At 31.3% G+C, this 20,893-nt stretch overlaps 1 protein-coding gene across 2 annotated transcripts in view; it reads right to left on the bottom strand.

Moving 5' to 3' along the window:
• LOC130896689 (talin-1) overlaps positions 1 to 20,893 on the bottom strand; it is a 102,725-nt gene that overhangs the window by 40,529 nt on the left and 41,303 nt on the right. For both annotated transcript variants that reach the window (XM_057804950.1, XM_057804951.1), the window contains exons 2-12: positions 14,140 to 14,290; positions 9,044 to 9,196; positions 7,781 to 8,294; positions 6,786 to 7,289; positions 5,351 to 5,442; positions 3,188 to 3,276; positions 2,246 to 2,521; positions 1,996 to 2,187; positions 1,726 to 1,942; positions 1,554 to 1,669; positions 718 to 853 (exon numbers count right to left, since the gene is read on the bottom strand). In XM_057804950.1, the coding sequence (XP_057660933.1) occupies positions 718 to 853; positions 1,554 to 1,669; positions 1,726 to 1,942; positions 1,996 to 2,187; positions 2,246 to 2,521; positions 3,188 to 3,276; positions 5,351 to 5,442; positions 6,786 to 7,289; positions 7,781 to 8,294; positions 9,044 to 9,196; positions 14,140 to 14,269 (2,419 nt within the window). In that variant the 5' untranslated portion in view covers positions 14,270 to 14,290. The remainder of the gene's footprint in view (positions 1 to 717; positions 854 to 1,553; positions 1,670 to 1,725; positions 1,943 to 1,995; positions 2,188 to 2,245; positions 2,522 to 3,187; positions 3,277 to 5,350; positions 5,443 to 6,785; positions 7,290 to 7,780; positions 8,295 to 9,043; positions 9,197 to 14,139; positions 14,291 to 20,893) is intronic.

Below are 20,893 nucleotides of genomic sequence, written 5' to 3' on the forward strand. Positions count from 1 at the left end.
GTTGCAACTATAATACAAATAAAACATTGTGACTTTTTCACAGTTACATACAGTAATTAAAATATATATTTTCAGTATTTTTCATTAGAATAGTCTTTTTTTACAATTATATACGAGAGCGGTCTCACTCAACAGTGATTTTCAGAGGTTGGGTAGTTTTCGCCATGATATCTATCAAAATTTTGGGGACATCTGACAGATTTAATACTCACAAAAAGAAAAGTATTTTCATTGCTGATTAAATCAAGAGAAAAATAATTACGGGAATAGCGTTGAGGACACTCGATTCTATAGGGTTTACTCCAAACTTGTGTAGGGTAGATGGAATAAGACTCTAAGCTATGGTGAAAGAATTCAATAAGTCAAACATATGGTTGATATTATACCTAACCAACGTGCAAAATTCACGGCAGAAATAATAAGAAAAGACGGAAAACTGCTAACAGCTTAATACAAAAAAAAAATAATAGAGCTAACAGAGCTGTCCTTGTTAATTTCTGTGGATCAGAGAAAGAAACTGCAAGTTACCATACTATTCACTAGTAACGAGCTATATGAAGATTTCAGTTTACAAGCTGATAGATTTCATAATAAGAATAAAGCTGAAGAATCCACTTTGCAGAACCACAATGGATCTAAAAATGTCTTAAGGGAATAGGTGATAGTGATGTATCTATTTACAATTATATAATTTCGTTTCACTGAGCACTTTCTTACCTAATCTCATATGATTCAATAAATCATTTAATGTCCGTGTTACTTCTGAAGCTGCGTTTTTCAATTGAGTATTTAAATCTTCGTTTGGACATGATTCATTGCACACAGCAACCAAGTTCTCAACTGCTTTAGCTACCTGTAAATGTGGCTACATATTATTATGTGAAAGTGTATTAGTACTTTACATTTAAAATTAAATCAACAAGTTCGCTCCTAGGTTTATGACAGCAAAGGATAGTATAAAACTGCTGCTAAGGGTTCTCCGATTTACGATGGATAAGTTGTTTATACTTCTTTTTAGAAAAAGCTTTTCTTATTTGTTTTTATATTGATATTGTTGTTGTAGTATTCTCGTAGTATTGCTATGAGGATTTATAGCAAATTTTGTATAATAGTTTCTTTGGCGTGATCTCATTCTGTATATCCTCTTCCAATTTCACTTACTTTTTTTCTTCCAACACTTTTGGATCAACATCTATGTTTCCCAAAGATTTTTTGTAGTAAACAAATGTTAAAAAACGAAAACAATCACTGAGGACTCTTCCACTATCTTAATACTTGTGTTAATTAATGGTTACTTGCTCATAAGACACTTTATCGAGACAATAAATGGACATTATTAAATAACCAAATCACAGTGTTATATGGATTATAAATCAATCTTTTTCACAAAAAATGCAGCAAAAACTTGGAACATGAAAATCTACAGCATCATCAGCTCAATAATATGTAAATAATATTTTTATATAATAATTTTATTTTCCATGTTAGCTCAATGGGTCAGTGATCTATTAGTCATGGTTGATAATATATAGTGACAATATCTTGGAACTTACCTCCCTAACGGCAGTAGTTAATTGTTCCTGACAAGCTGGCGAATGTATGGTAGGAGCGACAACTTTAGCACATGCCACCAACTGAGATGTAGCCAAAGCACATTGGGTAGCCGCACCTATAACAAACAATTGGTAATATATCTCACAGGCAGGTAAAGATGAATATTTTTACCGATAACTCTATTTTGTGTTTGCTGATCGTCACAAGTCGACGCGATGTTTTTAGCTTTAAGGACAAGTGCAGCTGTAGTGTTTGCAACAGCTTTAGCTAAAGATAATAGCATATCTTGTAACTCCTTATTTTCGACAGTATCTTCTCCAATAGTAGCAAGAACTTGAGTGCTAGCTTCGCCAACTCTGGAAGCTGCGTTAAGAAGATTCTGTCTTGGCTGTAAAAAATGCATTATTAATAAATACTTTCAAACGAAAATATATTTAATACCTCTTTGGATTCTGGTTCTGCAGCCTTCAGTAGGTCACTGAAAGCGAAACAGAGCTTTCTTGTAGCATCTATTAATTTTTCTCCCATATTTCCATCATCCATAAGAGCAGCAATCATTTTTACATCTTTGGTCATCTCAGGTAAATTGCTTCCTATTGTTGTTATTGCAGCACCTACAGCATTATGGTCCACCTAAAAAAATAGTAAGATATTATGAATGTACATTTGTGTAAAAAAACTAATTTATCACCTCATCTTGAGGACCTGATGTTAAGGTAACTACTTGAGCAGTAGCAGCATTCATTGCTGCAATTTGTGAACCAACATTCTGTTTCTTAGTATCTAAAGTAACTTGTTTCCATTTTTTAGCAGCTGGATCTGTTCCCAGTTCTGGAATATTTGCTTTAGCTTCAAGTTCAATTTCAGATTCCTTGATTCTTGATTGAGTTGCAGTTATGGTTGATAAAAGAGCGCGTTGTGGTTCTGAGGTTACCATAGTAATTTTCGTTTGTTGGATGTTTGTGGTCTAAAATAGTTTAATATGAACAAAAGGTCTTGTAACATATTTAGAATTTGGGCTATTCACGTAAACAGAATGACAGTGAAGTTTGAAATCAATCAATCTCAAAATTATTAGTGTTTCAGAGAACATAAAATTAGAATCGAAAAAAAAAACTAATGTGTAAAATATTGTGAGTGTATTAAAATAATCATGTATTAAAAAAATATATGATTTTTAATACAAAAATTAGAAGACCATGCAAAAGTGCTTGTATAAAAGTATACAAAGAGCTTTGGTGCTACAAAATATATACAAAAAATTGTCTATATGTACCTACTCTCATCCCTATCCAAGTTATAGACATGGAAAAAAATATTTCATGTTAATTGTAAGGTTAAAACAGGATACAGAAATAATTTAAATTAATTGAAAAAAAAACTGATGAACATAATGATTTGCTATAGTTCATAAAATTTTGTAGCCATTGGTTAAAAACATAGTATAATAATTATTGTATTACCCGAGTATTTTCACTTGACTTGAAAATTGAATCTTAAGTGATGATGAAGGTTAGAACTTATATACAAAATTCTATCAGGGTTAATTAGTTAATTACATAAAAATTGGAGTGGCAAGATATATAATTTCTAGTTGATCAAATAAAAAAAAATAAAAAACAAAAAATCTTACCGTTGGTGGGGCATGCCCAACATTTACAGATCCACTAATAGTGGTCTGCATGGGACCACTCATCATGCCTACGCCATAAGGTTTTTCTCCTAATATAAAAGTAAAATAAAATAAAAACAAAAATAAAATTTACATCGAATGCAAGAAATTATTTTCTTAAATTCTTTTATTGGAGGACATTATAAACATTATAATATATCTTCAAATTCTGACAAACCATTCATTTTTCTGGATAACATAACATAATTATTGATGGCCTTGTTTAAATATATTGATAATTCCTTAATTTTTTAAAATTCGAATATAAAAATGTAAGAGTCTTTTTCTTCTCTAGAACTCTTTATGCCCTTTAGAGCACCAGAGTATTGGAATTTTAGTTTTCAACTTTACTACTTATTTTTCTTCTTTCATCGTCCTTCTTATGCTACTTGGTAAAGACAAGTTTTCCTAAGACTCCCTTTCCTTCAGTCTTTTTATTTCTGTCACTGTTCTTAATAGGCTTTTCGGTGTGCTTCTCTTTATGTGTCAGTACTAGTTTAATCATATAACTATTTTGTTTCCTATTCCTGTCTGAGTTTTTCTATAATTACCTCATTTTTTATCCTATCTATCCTCGTTTTTCTGCGATTTTCTTTAGTTGTTTTATCTCAAAATGTACGAATGAAGAGGATAACACAAGATTTACAAATAATTGTACATATAATTTGAAAATCTCTAGATACTCATTATTATCCAAAAATATAAATACAAACTCGACAAATAAAACTAAAAAGTAGTGGACTTGATGTAAAAACTGTCACTACTGAATAGTTGTGAATGAATAATTTTAACCAGTGATGTCATATAATATGTGCGCCAAAGATTAAGTCACAAGATCATTGTGATCAATTCTATGATAAGAGTCACTTCTTTCTGAAGGTTATAATACAACTAAATAGATAAAAAACAACCCACCCCGTGATTCTCTGACAATTTGGTGGGTAACGAAGTAATTAACTCTGTAGTATTACAATTTAGTAGTATATAAGGAAGTTTTTGTAAAAGTTCCAGCTCTTTATATTCCAGAGAAAAATCTTGGGATCATACAAAGTAACCAAGCAATGTCAAAGTTATGCTATCTGTTCCCTTTATCATATCAAAAAAATTAACACGACGTGGTCGTATAAACATTGCATTTTGATCTCTTTTTTACAATATTGATTGGACCGCTATGACATCGACAGGTTTATCTGGATATCACGGAGGAAAGGTTTTACAGAATCTCTCCATAACTAAATAAAATTCTCTATCAATGATTAAATATTGTTATTGGCACTTTAGCTGTTGTCTTACTTTTGTCAGTTTGTCAGTGCCAGTACGAGGAAAAAAGAATAATTACTAGCTTTCAATTTCTCTTTGTTAAATTTCTTAGTACACAAAAAAATTTCCGCAAAACTAATAGAGAAGATCTTTGTGTATCTTTTTTGATGAAAGACTGTATTTCTCTGAGAACGATCCTTATCTACTATTGTATAAAACAGATTACTCTTGGTGCTTTATCTTGACTAAAACGTTATTTGACATCTTTATTCATGGCTTCTTTAGGTTACAGTTGTAACAGTAGGCAGTCATAGAACTTTGTGCATATAGACCTTCTGAGATACCCCACTAAAAATGTCAAAGGCTGATACTATACAAAATATTTATCAGACAACTAGACATAAACTTTTTAACATCGCAGGAATATTTAAGGTTTGCCCTATATTTGATGTGGTCTGCAGTTTCTTCCTCCTCATAGCACCAGCAGCATTCTGGATCGTCTGGTTTAAATCTGGTTTAAAAAAACCAGTCGATAGTCGTATTTCGAGTCTGTTTATATGAAGCAGTTGATTTGTAAGACAGGAAGAGAGGTCATCTTTATGCGCTTTAGCTTGTCTCATTTAAAGCTTTTGCATCCATCTCTTTAGAGACTTTTGGTTACACTGGCAGTTTTCCTGATCTCAGTCTGGAAAGCATATCTCCCTTAGTTGTTCTTCCAATTATTTATAGAATCAACTTGGTGGTATAATATTGAAAATAATATGTGAAAAATAAATATGGATAAACAAAATAGCTATACCAATGAGAAATAATAATCATATCTGAGTGACACCTAAAATGAAAAAGGAATAAAATAAAGCTTACCATCAGCAACTCTCATAACAGCAGGTTTAGCTAATGATTCAATGTTTGTTTTACCAACTTTACTCGATTCTCGCTGTTGCAGAATGGTGGCTCTAAAATATAAAGAAACCATACATTACTGAATATATTGAAAAGAAAACAAGATGGATAATGGAAAATTATAAAAGTGGATAAAGGGAGAAGTTGATTATTAGTTATCAATAATTAATTATTATTAACGAAATTATGTAATTTCAGAAAAATCTTATGTAAAAATAGTTTCAGAATAATAAACAAAACTACTACAGATCCATTACTGCATATAATGAACTTTATCTATTTTGATAAAAAATCAGGATATGGATTGAATAAAAAACAAAAACACAACTTTTCAGACAAAATTGTCCAAAAAATAGGTGTAGTATGATGGAAAGGCAGACTGTGAAAAGGTATAAAGCACCGAAACTTTCAAAAGAAATACTATACAAAAATGGCTCTAGATAACCTAACCTAACGTAACCACCACAAAAAATAATATGTATTTTACAGTGAGCTTCAATGTCATCGCCTCAAAGTTGGCATAGGAGTGCCGATTAAAAATTGATGTAATAGGCAAGATATACAAAGTCTCCTTAGTCTGGGTTCCTGGTCTCACAAGAATCAAAGGAAATAAAAAAACCAATACACTTACAAGAAAAGGAAAACGAACATCTTTTATTTGATTGGAGACCTTCCTTGAGGACATTAAAAAAGAAGTAACCTGGTGGCGACTTTCCCGGCTATGTCACTAAAAAAGTTTCTTCAGATAATTTTTACTCTAGATCCAATCCAAAAAGTATTTAAATCTCAGTAGAACCAAACTAGTTTCCTTAAACAGCTCTATAGTAGAAACTGACGATTGTAGATACTGCAAAGAGGAGAATGAGACTCCAGTTCATCTAATTATTTAATGTCATTGCAAGCTTACGTCAAAAATGCTTTGGATAAGAAACATATAGAAGCACTCTGGATTAGAAAGGAGAGTTGTAAATACACAAAACATATCAGATAGGGAGTACATTAATAAAGCTAAAAGTCGAAATTTAACGTCAACTTCAATCACATTTATCTATAGCTATAGGAATTGTGGTAACGACAGGTAAGATAAAAACTCAATTTAAAAACATAGCGAAAGTTACGAGTAACAACATTTGATAATTAGATAATGTTCATAAGTATTGCAAGTTTTTGAAGAATTGATTATTGCACAGCAATTTTGTTTCATTGACATAAAATGATGAAAATACACAATCAAAATAATATCCAAGAAGACTTCCTCATATTTTATCTTCTCCACAATATTGAGACTGACTTTTCACTTACCATTACATAATTAATTGTTAGAGAACAGGAAAAACAACAAAGCAACATCTACAATTTTTCATCAGAATACAATTATCACAAATAAACTACTCACTTTTGCTTAGCAACGTTCTCTTCAAACATAGTAGATCCTTCATCCCCTTCAATACCAAAATGATCTTTAGCCTGTTGTTTTTTCAGGATAATATCTATATATCCAGCAATTATTTGTTGGATTTGCTCAGCTTCCGTGGTTTGGACAGAATAGTATTGATCAGAATAATCCCCAAAATCTAGAGTAAATGTATTAGGACTAGCACCCCATCGTCTCACTTGCGTTAATGGCCAAGTTTGCAAAATTTCTTTAGTTTGTTCATTAAGACGTAACACTGAATCCTTTGTTACCCCTAATAAACGAGGTACCAGCTTGTTTCTTCCTTTCATTTTCTCTTTTACTAAGAAAAATGTTACACCATAAGTTCTGAGAGAGCGAGCGTTTTTGGTGTACTTTACTTTTGCATCTAATTCACTGAGACCTTGGTTTTTTTTATGTTCGGAGAATATTTTCTTTTCAATACCCTTAATTTTTGTGTAAGACTGTGGAAGAAATTCTTTCAAGCTAAAAAAATGGATGAATGGTTAAATATATCTAACTGAATCCAAATAAATAACGAATATGAAATATAATCTAGAGTAAAATTATTGCCTTATTGAATTAATTGAAATATGTACTTCAGAATAACCATAAAAAATTACAAATTAAATATATATTAGAGTTATTTCTAGGATTACTACTTTATAAAGACTTAAGGAATGATATATATTTGCTATTATAGCATAAACTTATTAGGGGCTTAACTAAAACTGTAATGTAACATAATATTAATATTCTCTATTTCAGATTAATGTATGATTAAAAAGAAATGTCTCAATTTATGTATTATGTATATTTATGTATAAAGAAAAGAATAAAAATTTTGAAAAACTATTTAAAGTTGCTATAAGATATCAAATAAGATTTCAAATAATAGAAAAGCCTTGTTTGATAAAAATATTGATTTTTAGAGTATAGCTGTTGAAAGAGACATTATTCAATAAAATAATACGTACTCTAAAAATCCAGATTTGTGTTTAGTTTCTATATGATCTCCAAACTGTATCTGGCATTGTAAACCTGCAAATTCGCAAGCTTTGTCTTGAGTAATTGGATGTGTTCCTTGTAAGATGGCATCTCTTGCTTGTACATACAACAAATTCAATTGCACTGGATCTCTGGAATCAATATTTTGATCTGAGTAGAAAAACTTTCTTCTTAATAATACTGTTTGCATTTCATCTATGCCTTGTTCTCTAAGCGTTTTTGAGGGATCTAGCCAATTGACTTCATCATCAGTGTGTAATTTTTTACGTAGTTGTTCCATTTTTGCATCTCGTTCTTTTTCCTCCTTTTTGCGTTTTAATGTTAGAGTACCATAGTTTCGGTTATCTATATTTTCTTGATTTTCCAAATCTTCCAACACCAGAGAATATTCGTCGTGATTAGTTATTCCCAATTTTGTACAAATAACAACCATCAAATTGGCTATTATCTGGGAATCATCTACCATCATTGTTTTAACAGAACCTTAAAAAAATATTCATTTGATAAAAAAGTTTCTTAGTGCAAATGGATCAGTTGAAAAATTGGAATGAATGGGAAATAAAAATTACATATAAAATTAAGGCAATAAATGCTAATAAAAAACAAAAATTGAACAACAGAATAGGAATAATGATTGAGTGATTATCATTTAAACATAGAATATGTATACAAAGAATAAACTAAGAAAATTGAAGAAATACAAAGTAGAACAAAATTAATTAATTATTACCAAAGCAGAAAAAACATGATGATTTTTTATACTTCATGAGTGAAAGAAAAATACCCAATATTTTAGACACTTTTAAATTTGATACTAATCAGATCTAAAAAAAGAAAATAGGAATTTCAAATACACCGTGATAAACAGTAATAAAGTTAAATTAGAAAATTATGTTATTACCTCATTAAAATGGAATGAAAAATAAAAATACAACAGAGTAAAATGAATGGCGATGTGACCTGTGTCACTGGAGCTTACAGAAAGAAAACAGTTGTTTTTGGATGTCAGTACATATTAGCATATAAGGTAAAAAAAAATCAAATGGATTGAAAAAATATCTACTTATTTGACATTATGGTAGGATGCCAAGAGAATCACCAAAAGAAATTTGCACAAAAAAGAATAAAATAAGAAGATGCAATAGATCTTTAGATTGTTACAGCAATTTTCTTTATTAAACATAGTAAGACCTACATTTATATGTTGGGCATGAAGGATATGAATAACTTACCATCCAACATTTTAACCCTTAAAGGTCTTAATTTCTTTCTATATTCAAGTGTATCTCCATTTCGTAGAATATAATATTCCAGATTTCTTGCTGGTTCTAGCCACACCCCTGTCTTATTATCTTCATCCGTGAGAAATAAACCATAATCTTTAGCTAGAAAAAATTAAATGAAGCTGAATGTTACTTGAACCCTTTCATACATTTACCAAACTAAAGTTTTGGAAACTTGAGACATTATCCTGTAGGAAATCAGACCACACCCCTATCTAACTTGGTTAATTGGGTTGAGACATTTAAAGAATTATAATTATTGTCGAGTTCAGATATTTAAAATTATAATTATATATACAACGGAATCAAGGGTATGGAACGTACAAAATATTTATATTTTCTGATTATAGGGTAGTACTAATTCTAGAATGATCATACATTGGTAAAATACTTTTGATCGCGGTTTACCATGATAAGCCAATACTTCAGAAGATGTCAGGGCGCATAGAAATTACATGGGAAAACATTGGAAGGTTGAAGCAAAGATTTCTCTGAACTTAATGCAGTATTTGATAATCACGTACCCTGCAATTGGAGAGTTAATCATCATTTTAACATAACATTATCATGGAAAATCGAAGATCTGTAACTACCTCTGGTAGTTCTCTAGGATACAGGTTTCCTCATATATGTATCTATGACTGAATCAATGAAGATCTGACTTTCAATAATTCCTTAAATAACTTCTAAAAAGGTATGTTCTGTTGAAAGAAGAAAGGAAAATAACCCAACTTTCCCAACACCATTCCGTCGGACATCTGGATTAAAACTAAAAACGGAGCATGTACCCGAGGAAATCAAAATGGCAGTTTTAGACCAGGGCAGAAGCCTTTAAAAGTGATAAAAACTTAAAAAATAAACTAAATATAATAAAATAATAATACTAGGATGAAATCTATTGTAAAAAGATGAGAATATAATAAAAATTAAAGAAAAGATAATTCGCGGGCGATCTGAGGTCGGAAATGAGAACAGGGTAAGTTTTTAATAGTAAAAAACGGTTTATATCGATTTCCAGCAAAATTTATGCGAAAAATTGAAATAACCAAATTTTGGGATTTTTATCTTTTACAAAAAACATTTTTTTTTCACGAAATTTGGTGAAAACTGACTAATTTATTGGATTTAAAATATTTATTTTTCCAACATTTTTTGACTTAATACATAAAAAGCACCCTAATATTAAATGGAAAATTCTCCTGTCAAAATATTAGCTTTTTTTAAAAAGTCGGTGAGATTTTTGTTCGCCAAAATCTCTAGTTTATGATAGTGTAAAAATTATTACCATCCCCATGGTAAATTTTTTAAATCATTATGTACAACTTTTAGATGTTTATTAAAATTTACAGGATAATTATTATGATTATGGAATAGTACGTTTTTCGTATAATTATAGTATAAAATTTGCCTCTTCTCGGGAAATTTACCAGGATAATGGTGATATTTTTTCACACCATTAGAAATTACAGATTTCAACGAACAAAAATCTCATCGATTTTTTTAAAAAAGCTGATATTTTGACGGGAGAATTTTCGATTGAAAATTAGGGTGCTCTTTAGATATCAAGTCAAAATATTATTAAAAAATAAATATTCCATATCAAATAAATTACAGGGCATTTGGGACATGAAAACGTAAATTTTCACAAAATTTCATGAAAAAAAGTTTTGTGAAAGATAAAAATAAAATTATATTTCCATTTTTTACATAAATTTTTTGGTTCTTTGAAGAAAGGTAAAGAAAGGATAAAAGGATATATATCAGTTGATGATATTAAGAAGTTCAAGGTTACGAAAGAGGATGATGAAGAATAAGAAAATACAGACTTCGAAATTATAGTAAAATTAACTGTGGGTGTGCAAAACATTCTACAACAGAATTACGACCGTACTTTAATTAAATTAAATAACTGAAAAGCTTGCTAGAGAAGGTGCTATATGTAATTTTTGGCAACAGAAGTTGTAGAAAGAAAACGATAAGATTAAAAAATATTTAATTACTGGAAATAGGAGCCAGGTTTAATACAGTAAGATAAACGTCTAGAAAGAACATAAAATATAAAAGATAGGTACCTTTCCAAGATTGAACCGTCTATATAATGTTTGTGTGGTAGCATGGTTTTTATCTTAAATATATACATATATATGAGAAAAAACCTCGTGTCCCAGAATACAGACTATTAATTTGATGTAACAGCGGATATATTCACAGTTCAGAACCCAAAACCATGGATCCTAATGTTAAAACCTTGTTATGCATGTTCTAAATAAAGTCAGATGATCTATCTGCTGAGATGTAGCAGTGAACGGGACCTTTCCTACTACATGCGACTGATATTTTCTAATCTAAAATGTTTTTTCGTTTTTATTCTATTGTCTCTATTTAAAAAGTGCGTGGGAGTATTTGAGTTTATTAGAATCCAAGGTTCTTTTTTATCTGTTCTGCTATTTATGAGTGATAACATAAGCACTTACAAATGGTTTTCACTTATGGTATACAAGGGTATTTCATTTTTGGATGGAGAATTAATTAGTTTATTAAATAAAAATGTTTTGGGTGTCGTATTCTACAATAAAAGTAGACCTGACATTTAACAAGACTAAATTTTGAAACTACTCTTGTTTTCATAGGTTTTTAAATGAATGTACTACAAATTAAAAGTGAAAATATCGAAAAAAATATATATAAAAGAGATTCATCATTTTGATTTTGTGCTTTTTTTCCGAAGATAGCAAAAGTCAAAATATACGTATATAATAATATACAAAATTTAATTAACCGACTACATCAAAATACGGAGTTGAATTGATCATTTTCAAAGTTGCAACGATTTTTTGTTCTTCTACATTAACAGCAATCTAATTCTATAAGTAATTTTGCTAGATGTAGTCCTGTAGTCATATAATATGATGATATCATATTTTGATAGTCCATAAAGCTATAATTTGAATATTCAAGGGAGCTTGACATTTTGCAAGACAACGTACAAGAAATTGCATGTCGTTGGCCTTATGCAAGTCTCCTGCCACTGTACCATGGCTGCTCCGAACGAAAATTTCATAAACAAATTCCTGACGTCAAATTTTATTTTAATGTTATGTGACCGGTTTAAAAATTAAATATAATATAGCTAAGTAAAATAAACAAGAAAAATGTGGTCAGTGAATAACTGGCAATAATTATATCTGCTGCTGCCTTGCCTGATGGACAAGTTGGTTGCTCGCCAAAAGTAACTAGACTTTTTACTAGAATTGCAGCTTGCACGCAATAAAAATGGCGCCAAATCGATAATGTTGAAAGTGCAAAATTGTGCATGAAACAATCAACTGAACTTCATCTACGCATCAAGAAATATTGTGTCTTGCATCGCATTGCACGTTGAATCGCATCATGTAAAGCGTTCTTCAATGCAATAATTACAATTTCCCTTATGAATCGAAAATTGTCAAACCAAAAATGATTCCGAAACCAGTAAAATACGTAGAATAAGTCACGTCTTACCGTCCTATTACTTCCCTAAAGTTTTTTAGAAAAGTTATAAATAAACTACATGGAATTATTCATTAAAATAATGTGATTCCAGGTTATCAGTTCGGATTCAGAAACAAACAGGGAACTATTGAACAGTTTAACAGAATAGTAAATCAAATAAATAGAGATCTCGAGGAAGAAATATACTTCTCTACAGTATTTATATCACATATCACAAGCCTTCGATAAGGTCTGGCATTTGAAGCTATTATCTAAATTCAAACAACTGCCATATATGTTTAAAGTATTAAAGTCTTGCTTAAAGAACAGACACTTTTTAATTGAACACACACAAGAGGGTGTTAGGACCTACACTTAATTTTTTATATACGGCTGATACACATTGTAGACGCTTAACAACCGTAGCAACGTATGATGATTATACCACCATATTCGGCATATCACACGTAGATGCATCAAGAGCATCTCAGAACTTACAGACTGCAGTGGACAGAAAACAAAATTGGCAAAAAATTGAGAATAAAAACAAATGGGAGTAAATATGTTCATATAACATTCAAAAATAGTTTTCCTGTAAAATTCGGTAATGAACAATCAAATCCCTCAAATACTGTTAATTATCTTGGCATACATCTAGATTGTAGGTTGAATTAACAACAACAATATCCAGTTATGGGAGCTCAAGTCTAGCCATTTTGGAAAGATTTCAAAGTAAACTTTCTCGAATTGTAGTGAACGCCCAGTGGTATGTTCCAAATGACGTAATTACGAATGATGTAAGTATTCCATTGGTAAAGAAGGAGATTCAGAAGCATAGTGGAAAACAGCTCACAACATTCTACTCGACGTTGCATTTGCACTGCCGTGAATTACAGGCACCCACCTTGTTCTATGTATATATCTAAATGCTAATGTAGGATCCTTAGAGCACTTGTTTTGGAAATTACAGTCTGCGCTACAATTTCTTTTGTTTTCAGGCGCCTGTTATTTAGAATTATTCCTTCATCTAATTCAATGTTTTCTGGAGTAGTCACCGTCACAGGATCTTCCTCCCGTGGGCCATCTTCTAATGATTCTCGTCCCCAGCGAAACAATTTTTAATTGTTGAAAATTATGAACACAAGTCACCGTAAACAGCCTCCCTTCTGTATTTGATTTGTGTTGGTGTTAAGTCTTCTTTATTAAAAAATTTTATAACAGCGCGAAACTCAATTTGAGACAAGTTATAAAACAAATGTCTGAATGGTCGTTCTAGCTCTGCTATAATATAATGGATCGAAGCAGCAAGTTCAACCATTAACTTTTGTATAAAGCCTGTTGAGTCTTGTCACTGCTGCGTGCCTTTAGATTTTTGCGAACGCACTCTAATTACTATACGATGGCAAGAATTCATGGACCCCGCTACGTATATGTTACACATACAAAGTACCCATATGTTTTTATAACTTAATGATGGCTTTTGAACGTAACTATTTTTATATATAAATATTTTTCTATGCCAAACAATTTAACTTATGAAATATTGTAGATAAATAAAATAATAATATACTCACGTTGTCCGTCATTTTCCGCACATTTATCTCTAATAATTCGGCATGCATCGTGAACTGTTGTTGTAGGGTCGAAAACGATGGTTTTAGTAACGTTTTCGTCGACAAAATTAATTTTGAGTGAAAGGGCCATCGTGATATCGGAACTACTAATCTGCAACAAATGATTCTAACGTTATTTTTTTTCTCATATCTCTCATTTATTGGTTAATATGTTATTAGACATAGAAAGAATCATTTAAATTTATCACTTTTTATTCAACTGAAGTTCTAAAATATACATCTTTTAAAACAATCATTTGTGTAGCAATACGTTTGCTGATTAATTTGTGATAACCTCAAAACTTAACATGTACAAATGAGTTTTGATTAATACGAATTAAAAACGAATATTGGATATTTATTAAGACGGTTATGTCTCATTTCAAAACCATGTAGTAGAGACCTTCAATTAAAATTGACATTCAAAATACTACTGGTCGAATAAAAAAGGAAGCTTTAGTATTACGCGAAAACAAATTTGATTGGTTTTTATTATTTGCTACGAAGACCTTCGGCAACATATAAAATTGGCTTGTTAGAACGGTGTGAACCTGCTAGCTGATAGCTAGAAACCGAATTTCTGAAAGGTCTTACGCATTTCAATAATTTTTATGGAATAGAACCAAGTTTATGAATCGACCTTTAATATTAGAAACGGGATAGTTAATTTTAATAACTTGGGAATATTACGTGCAACTCAAAATAAATACAAAAGCAATCTAATTGAGTTCAATGCAGCGAAGACAAAGAAGACTCGCACTCTGACTCCGGGTTTGGAAATAAAATATCACCAGCTTCGCAAATTTGCCTGTTGGGTGTGAGGCTGGGAGGAATATGTCCTGGCATAGTCCCGTGGCCGAACTAAAGCAGCTTCACAAAAACTTGGAGCCCTCTTTGAGATTAAAAAGCTTTATACCCCGCAACTACTTCTAATCCTCTACAAAACCCAGATTTGTCCATCTTTGAACTATTGCTCGCACATTTGGAGCTCGGTTCACAAGCGTGCCTTGAGAATGCTCGACTCAATACAGAAGAGAGCAATTCGACGATCTAGAGTTGATCAGACACTTGGACAGCTTAGAGCATTGAAAAAGTCGCTGACCTGATTCTGTTGTACCGATACTACCTCAGTAAATGCTGATTCGAAAAGTTGCGAGTAAGATTGAACTAGAATAACTCGGAGCAACAAGTAACTTCTGAACAATCCAACCGAACGAGTTTGCGAAACATCAAGTAGTACGAGGGTTTTCTGAAGTTTTCGACCTCAACCTGAAGATAAAAGCACTTATCAATTTAAATTGGAAAATATATTCACAGATGCCTTGATAGATTCTCACTACTATGTCAGCCATTTTGGACGCTTAGTTTCTGTTTGATAAAAGTATAGTGGTTGTTATAATTGTTCTGAAAGAGGAAAAATTGGATTCACCACTACACTCCTAAAACGAAAAGAAAAATACAGTTTCATCCGCTACAAAAATTTTTTGGGATAGTCATGGGATTTTTAGAATTAGTTAAGTGCTCAATACTATACAATGCGAAAAAAATTGAATTGAAATCGAATCGGTATATTTTGCTGGAGTGTGCCTTCTAGGCTATAAACGAACTTGTATTCTTATATTAATATTTGATTCTGAGCATTTTGCACACTGGATTAATTTTAATACAAATTATTACATATTTTAGGATTGACCTATATTTAATTTTATTATCTCGTTCAATCACATCATTGAATTTGTTTGGTTTTGACAATTTATGCATTTGAAAATATTCACAATTTCAAAATGTACCATCGGTATTTATTGTATTTTTTGTGTGTATATTTTATATTTAGATTTTATTTTATTTGTGTCTGTTTTGGACTTATTTACAAGCTCTTGTCTACAAATTGTAAACAATTTTATGACAATAATACATTTTTCTTTTTCTGTGTTGATCGACTATCTTTAAAAAGGTAAAACAATAACTGGAGAGTATTATGCTCCATTACTTGATAAGGGAAATGAGGAAAGAATAAAAAGTGCTTTTCCATCAGAACAGCACACTTTGGTGATCCCTATTACTAAAGTTCCCGAATTGCACTTCGAATTGGTTAATCACACAATGTTCACTAGATCTGACACCCAACGACTTTTTCATGTTTCCTATCCTCAAAGTTTCACTTTGGAAAGAAATTTTAATCAGATGACGACTGTATTGCATAAGTAAACGCTTATTTTGAGGAGAGGTTTATTATTTGAGAGGCTTAAAAATGTTAAAGTGTATAAGCCTATAAGATTATGTTAAAAAATAAACATGATTATGGAAAAAAAGTTTAGTTTCTTTGTTAGGTCGGAAACTTTTCAGACAACTGTCGTAAGAGATATTCGATTATGGCTTCAGATGCCAAGAAACATTCAAGCAAGGGACGACGGCCACGAAATGCTTACATGATTAACAAATCGCTTAAATGTTAAATCCAAATAATTGAGGTTTCAGGAAAAATAGACACGATGTAACATAAGAAGAGAATAGGTAAAAAATTCCTCGCATTCAAGAGAACTACGGATAACTCAAATGCATTGGTTTGTGAGTGAAAAATATAAAAAAAAACAAGAACAATTAAGAAAACAAGTTTAAATGTCAAGCTGAAGATGTATTTATTTTGGATAGTTCCTTTGATAGAACCCTGGATCAATACAGTTGTAGATATTCTACAAAAACGATATCCCTTATATAAACTGGGATTGGGAAGCCTTAAGCAGTCGGTAATTTGTTTGTCTAGTTTCCAAATTTGTTAATTACAATGTTTTGTACGAAATGTTTTTCACTAAAATATTTTTGATTATCATAGTTTGTTAGTCGGAAATCGATTTATTTTCTGTATATAATAGTTGGCAATAAATTTAAAAATTCTACGAGATTCTATGGTTTGCTTCTATGAGTCCTAGTATTATTGCTACCTAAAATAGCTAGAAAATTACAGGACCGATGACAATATAATAATTTCATAAATTTGTCCGACTAACTTTGCCATGACAACCAAGGTAGCAGGTTGCGGAATTTTTAGTTTCCTTCAAAATTTATCATTCCACACCAATTGAGAAAATTATGGAATAACGTCTTCAGGTTCATCAAAAATATGCAGTTCATTATATTTCTCATCATGAAAGATGAATATCAAATACCAGTAAAAACGTTCAAAAAAAAAGCGCGAACCGTGAACAATATTGGTTGTTGTTGACTACAGTCATTCAACATCATCTAAGTTTTGAGATAAATATTAACAAATATTTATAATTGAACATATGGCTTTATAATTTTTCAAAATATTCTTCATTAAGATCAATACAATTTTGCATGCGTTTGAACCGAACCGATTGTCCATTCAGATTGAGGTAGCTCCAAAACATGTGATTTAAAGGCATCAACCGCTTCATCAGGTGTAGAAAAACATTGGCTTTGAAATTTATTTGTGATCTGTGGGAATAAGAAGAAATCTGTACGGGGAATGACCCACCAATTTGATGTTTTTACTGTTCAAAAACGTTTTAGTTTGAACTGATGTGTTAGAGCTCGCATTGTCGTGATGGGGAATTATTCGTCTTTTAGTCATTGATTTCCCTGGTTTTTCGAACACTTAGTTGATTGTTGCTTAGTTTCGGGTGCATATGCATAGATGCATAATTCTTCGGTTTTCACGATCTTATAGAAGTCTTTTTCTGTATTTTTTTTCACCAATCGACACGAGCTTTTATTGAGCGATTGTCAAATTATGCGGTAATCAATGCAAACAAATCTTTTCGACAGCCAAATGTTTATGCAATACGTTTTATGGCACAACGGTCAATTTTGGAAGACCTTCACAAAATTTATCCTACGAAACACGATTGTATTTGGTAAACAGACGAAACACGGTGGCTCGAGATGGTACTTCATCACCCAAAGTCGAAGCGAGTTGATTGATACACTGTTGTTTAAAATCCACGTCGGAGGTCAGAAAATCATCGCACGGAAATGTTGAGATTTAATTGCATTTTTTGACCAATTTTAAAGTTTCAAGTATCTGCCAATAACCCAAATAGTACTCGTATGACAATGCGTTCTGAGTACGTTCACCATTAAAAATATCAAACTTTATAATGGCAATGTCAGATTTGACTAATTCACATCAGTGTTGCCATGTGTTAAAACAAAAAATTAGTATTTGAAGTTGAAATAAATATGATATTTTCAAAATATTTTTCTTTATTTCATTATCATAATAGTTTCTATTAGATTCGTGTTAAAAGTAAATTGTATTTTGTGAAAATTATCCACTCGCTTCCGTTGTTTTCGTAAAATTCTTCACTCAAAAAAAATTTCTTTGAATACTCATATATAGCTTTAAATCTACAGATTTTATTTGTTTAATTAGTTCATTATGAAAAACAAAAGTAGGAGAATTATTTCACTATACGAAACAAAATATGATATATGTTTACAAGATTTGTATATAATTTTTCACTTCACTTTTGATGGTCATACATGTAGCAATTGCAGTTTGGATTTAAAGTTTCTATTCTAAATAAATAATTTTGTAGAATTATTGAAAAACATACTTACTATCAATTTTGACAAACTTATTAAAAACATAGATATACATATAACCTCACAAAAACTTTTACCCATTCCAAAGACTTGGTATACAAAGAATAATAGACGTAAATAAATGAAATTACGATGATTAAGGTTATGCACGCTTCCCGACCGAAAATAAAACAACCTCCCCAATCATACTCCGGTTAAAGAAAGTGGCGAAACAAAACTCCGCATGTGATCATTTTACGTTGCCCATTCATTTATCGACGTGTGTGCGAAAAGAAATAAGTCAATAAACCGCTAAGAAAGGGAACATGTCGCATCTGATAATTGAATCATACGCGAAACTGAAAGGTTTGGGGAGTTGAATAAGCGCGGGGCGAGGTAGTAGATGACATGGTGTAGAGTGAAACAAGAGAAGGGATGTTGGGTTGCTGGGCAACGAACGAATTGCGACGACGACTACTGGCATTTTGACGAACCGACACTGCGGTGGCATGACAGCGTCGGCACGTGTATCCAACATAAAAGGACTGATAATTTGATATCCCCTTCAATACCCCATTATTTGCTTAAAAATTTCTATGGAAGTTATTACAGTCATTTAAAATGAAATTTGATACACTTGGCTTAAAAATTGGAGAATAAAATTCTTAAAAGTACCAGTTTATTACAATTGATGATTTAAAATTTTTAGTCGTTCCAATCAACAAAAATAAGGTAATCGCATCTGTTAGAAAATGTCTATAATTTAAGTAGACTTTAACTAATCGGCAGAAAATGTTTTGTGATTAATAAATTGTGGAGCAAAAATAGCACACACGTCCTCCCGTGGAATTGAAGTGGGCAATTTAACTGTATATAGGAAAACAACTAAAGGGGAAAATATAGCGAATGCCGAGCAAAAATTTCTTTAACACAATGGGATCAATTTAAATAAAATCTTTTAAATAGCAACTGATGGAACCACAAGTATGACAGGACAAAAACAAGGGGCAACAATGATTCTCAGAGCAAAATAAACTACGAAATTTCACTGCATAATACACCAAGAAGCGTTTTTTTGAGGTTATGAATTTGGTAATCAAAATTGTTAATGGTATCTTGTAAAAATGACTCTACCACCGCCAGATTAAAGAAGTGTTGAACGGAATGGAGACTCAGTATTCCGACCTCCTATCTCATAATAAAATGTGACGGCATTCCAAAGGTAAGATGTTAAAACGTTTTGCTTTGTGATTAAATGGAATAAATACATTTCTACATGAAAAAGGCATTCATCATCCTGAATTAAAGAGCAACAAATGGTTGCAAAAATTCTATTTTGTGGTAGCGAAATTAAATGAACTAAATCCACAATTGCAAGGTAGGGAAACCCAGCCTATGTTTAGGTAGAAGAATTGGTTTATTTTTAATAAAAATTAACACTTTTTGCAGAATATATTCAGAGCGGTAAATTACTCCATTTTCAATTTTTGAAGCAATATTGCGATATTACCAGCGCAACAGTTGACACGAATTACTTCAGCACAGCTTTAAAAAAATTAAAGATGAATTTTTTGACAGATTTCAGCAATTCAACACCAACCTAGCATTAATAGTAAATCCTCTCAACACAAATAGTAACTGAATCCACATTGAGTCATTTGGAATTGAAACTGGATCTCTAAAAATGCAATTGATCGATTTATAAAGTAAACTTTGTGGAGTGGTAAACAGAATTGAAAAGTAAGTTGGAAGGGTTGGAGGTCCAAAAATGTACGGATATAACGCAACAAAAGTGGACAACTTTGAAAGAAATGTCGCGTATTGACGCTCTTATATTCGACGTATGGAATAGTCTTCCAGGTTGCTTCAGAAAGGCGAAGAAGTTAGCATTTGGAGTTCTGAATATCTTCGGATCGGCAGATTAGTGCTAGCAAGAGTTCTCTTGTATGAATATAATTAAAAGTAAAGTAAAAAACCAACTAAAAAATGAAAATTTTGAGTCATGTTTGAAAGTTTTAGCCAAATTTATTCAAACTTTCTAAATCCATATAATTCTCACGCTCCCATTGAATTTGTTTGCCCCATTGTTTGTTATCGAAGTACAAGTTAGGATTGTGAGTAAATGTTTGATTATTTTTTTTTAATTAAATGAAGTAATTTTCTAATA

The sequence above is a fragment of the Diorhabda carinulata genome, chromosome 7, assembly GCF_026250575.1.
Source record: "Diorhabda carinulata isolate Delta chromosome 7, icDioCari1.1, whole genome shotgun sequence".
NCBI lineage: Eukaryota > Metazoa > Arthropoda > Insecta > Coleoptera > Chrysomelidae > Diorhabda > Diorhabda carinulata.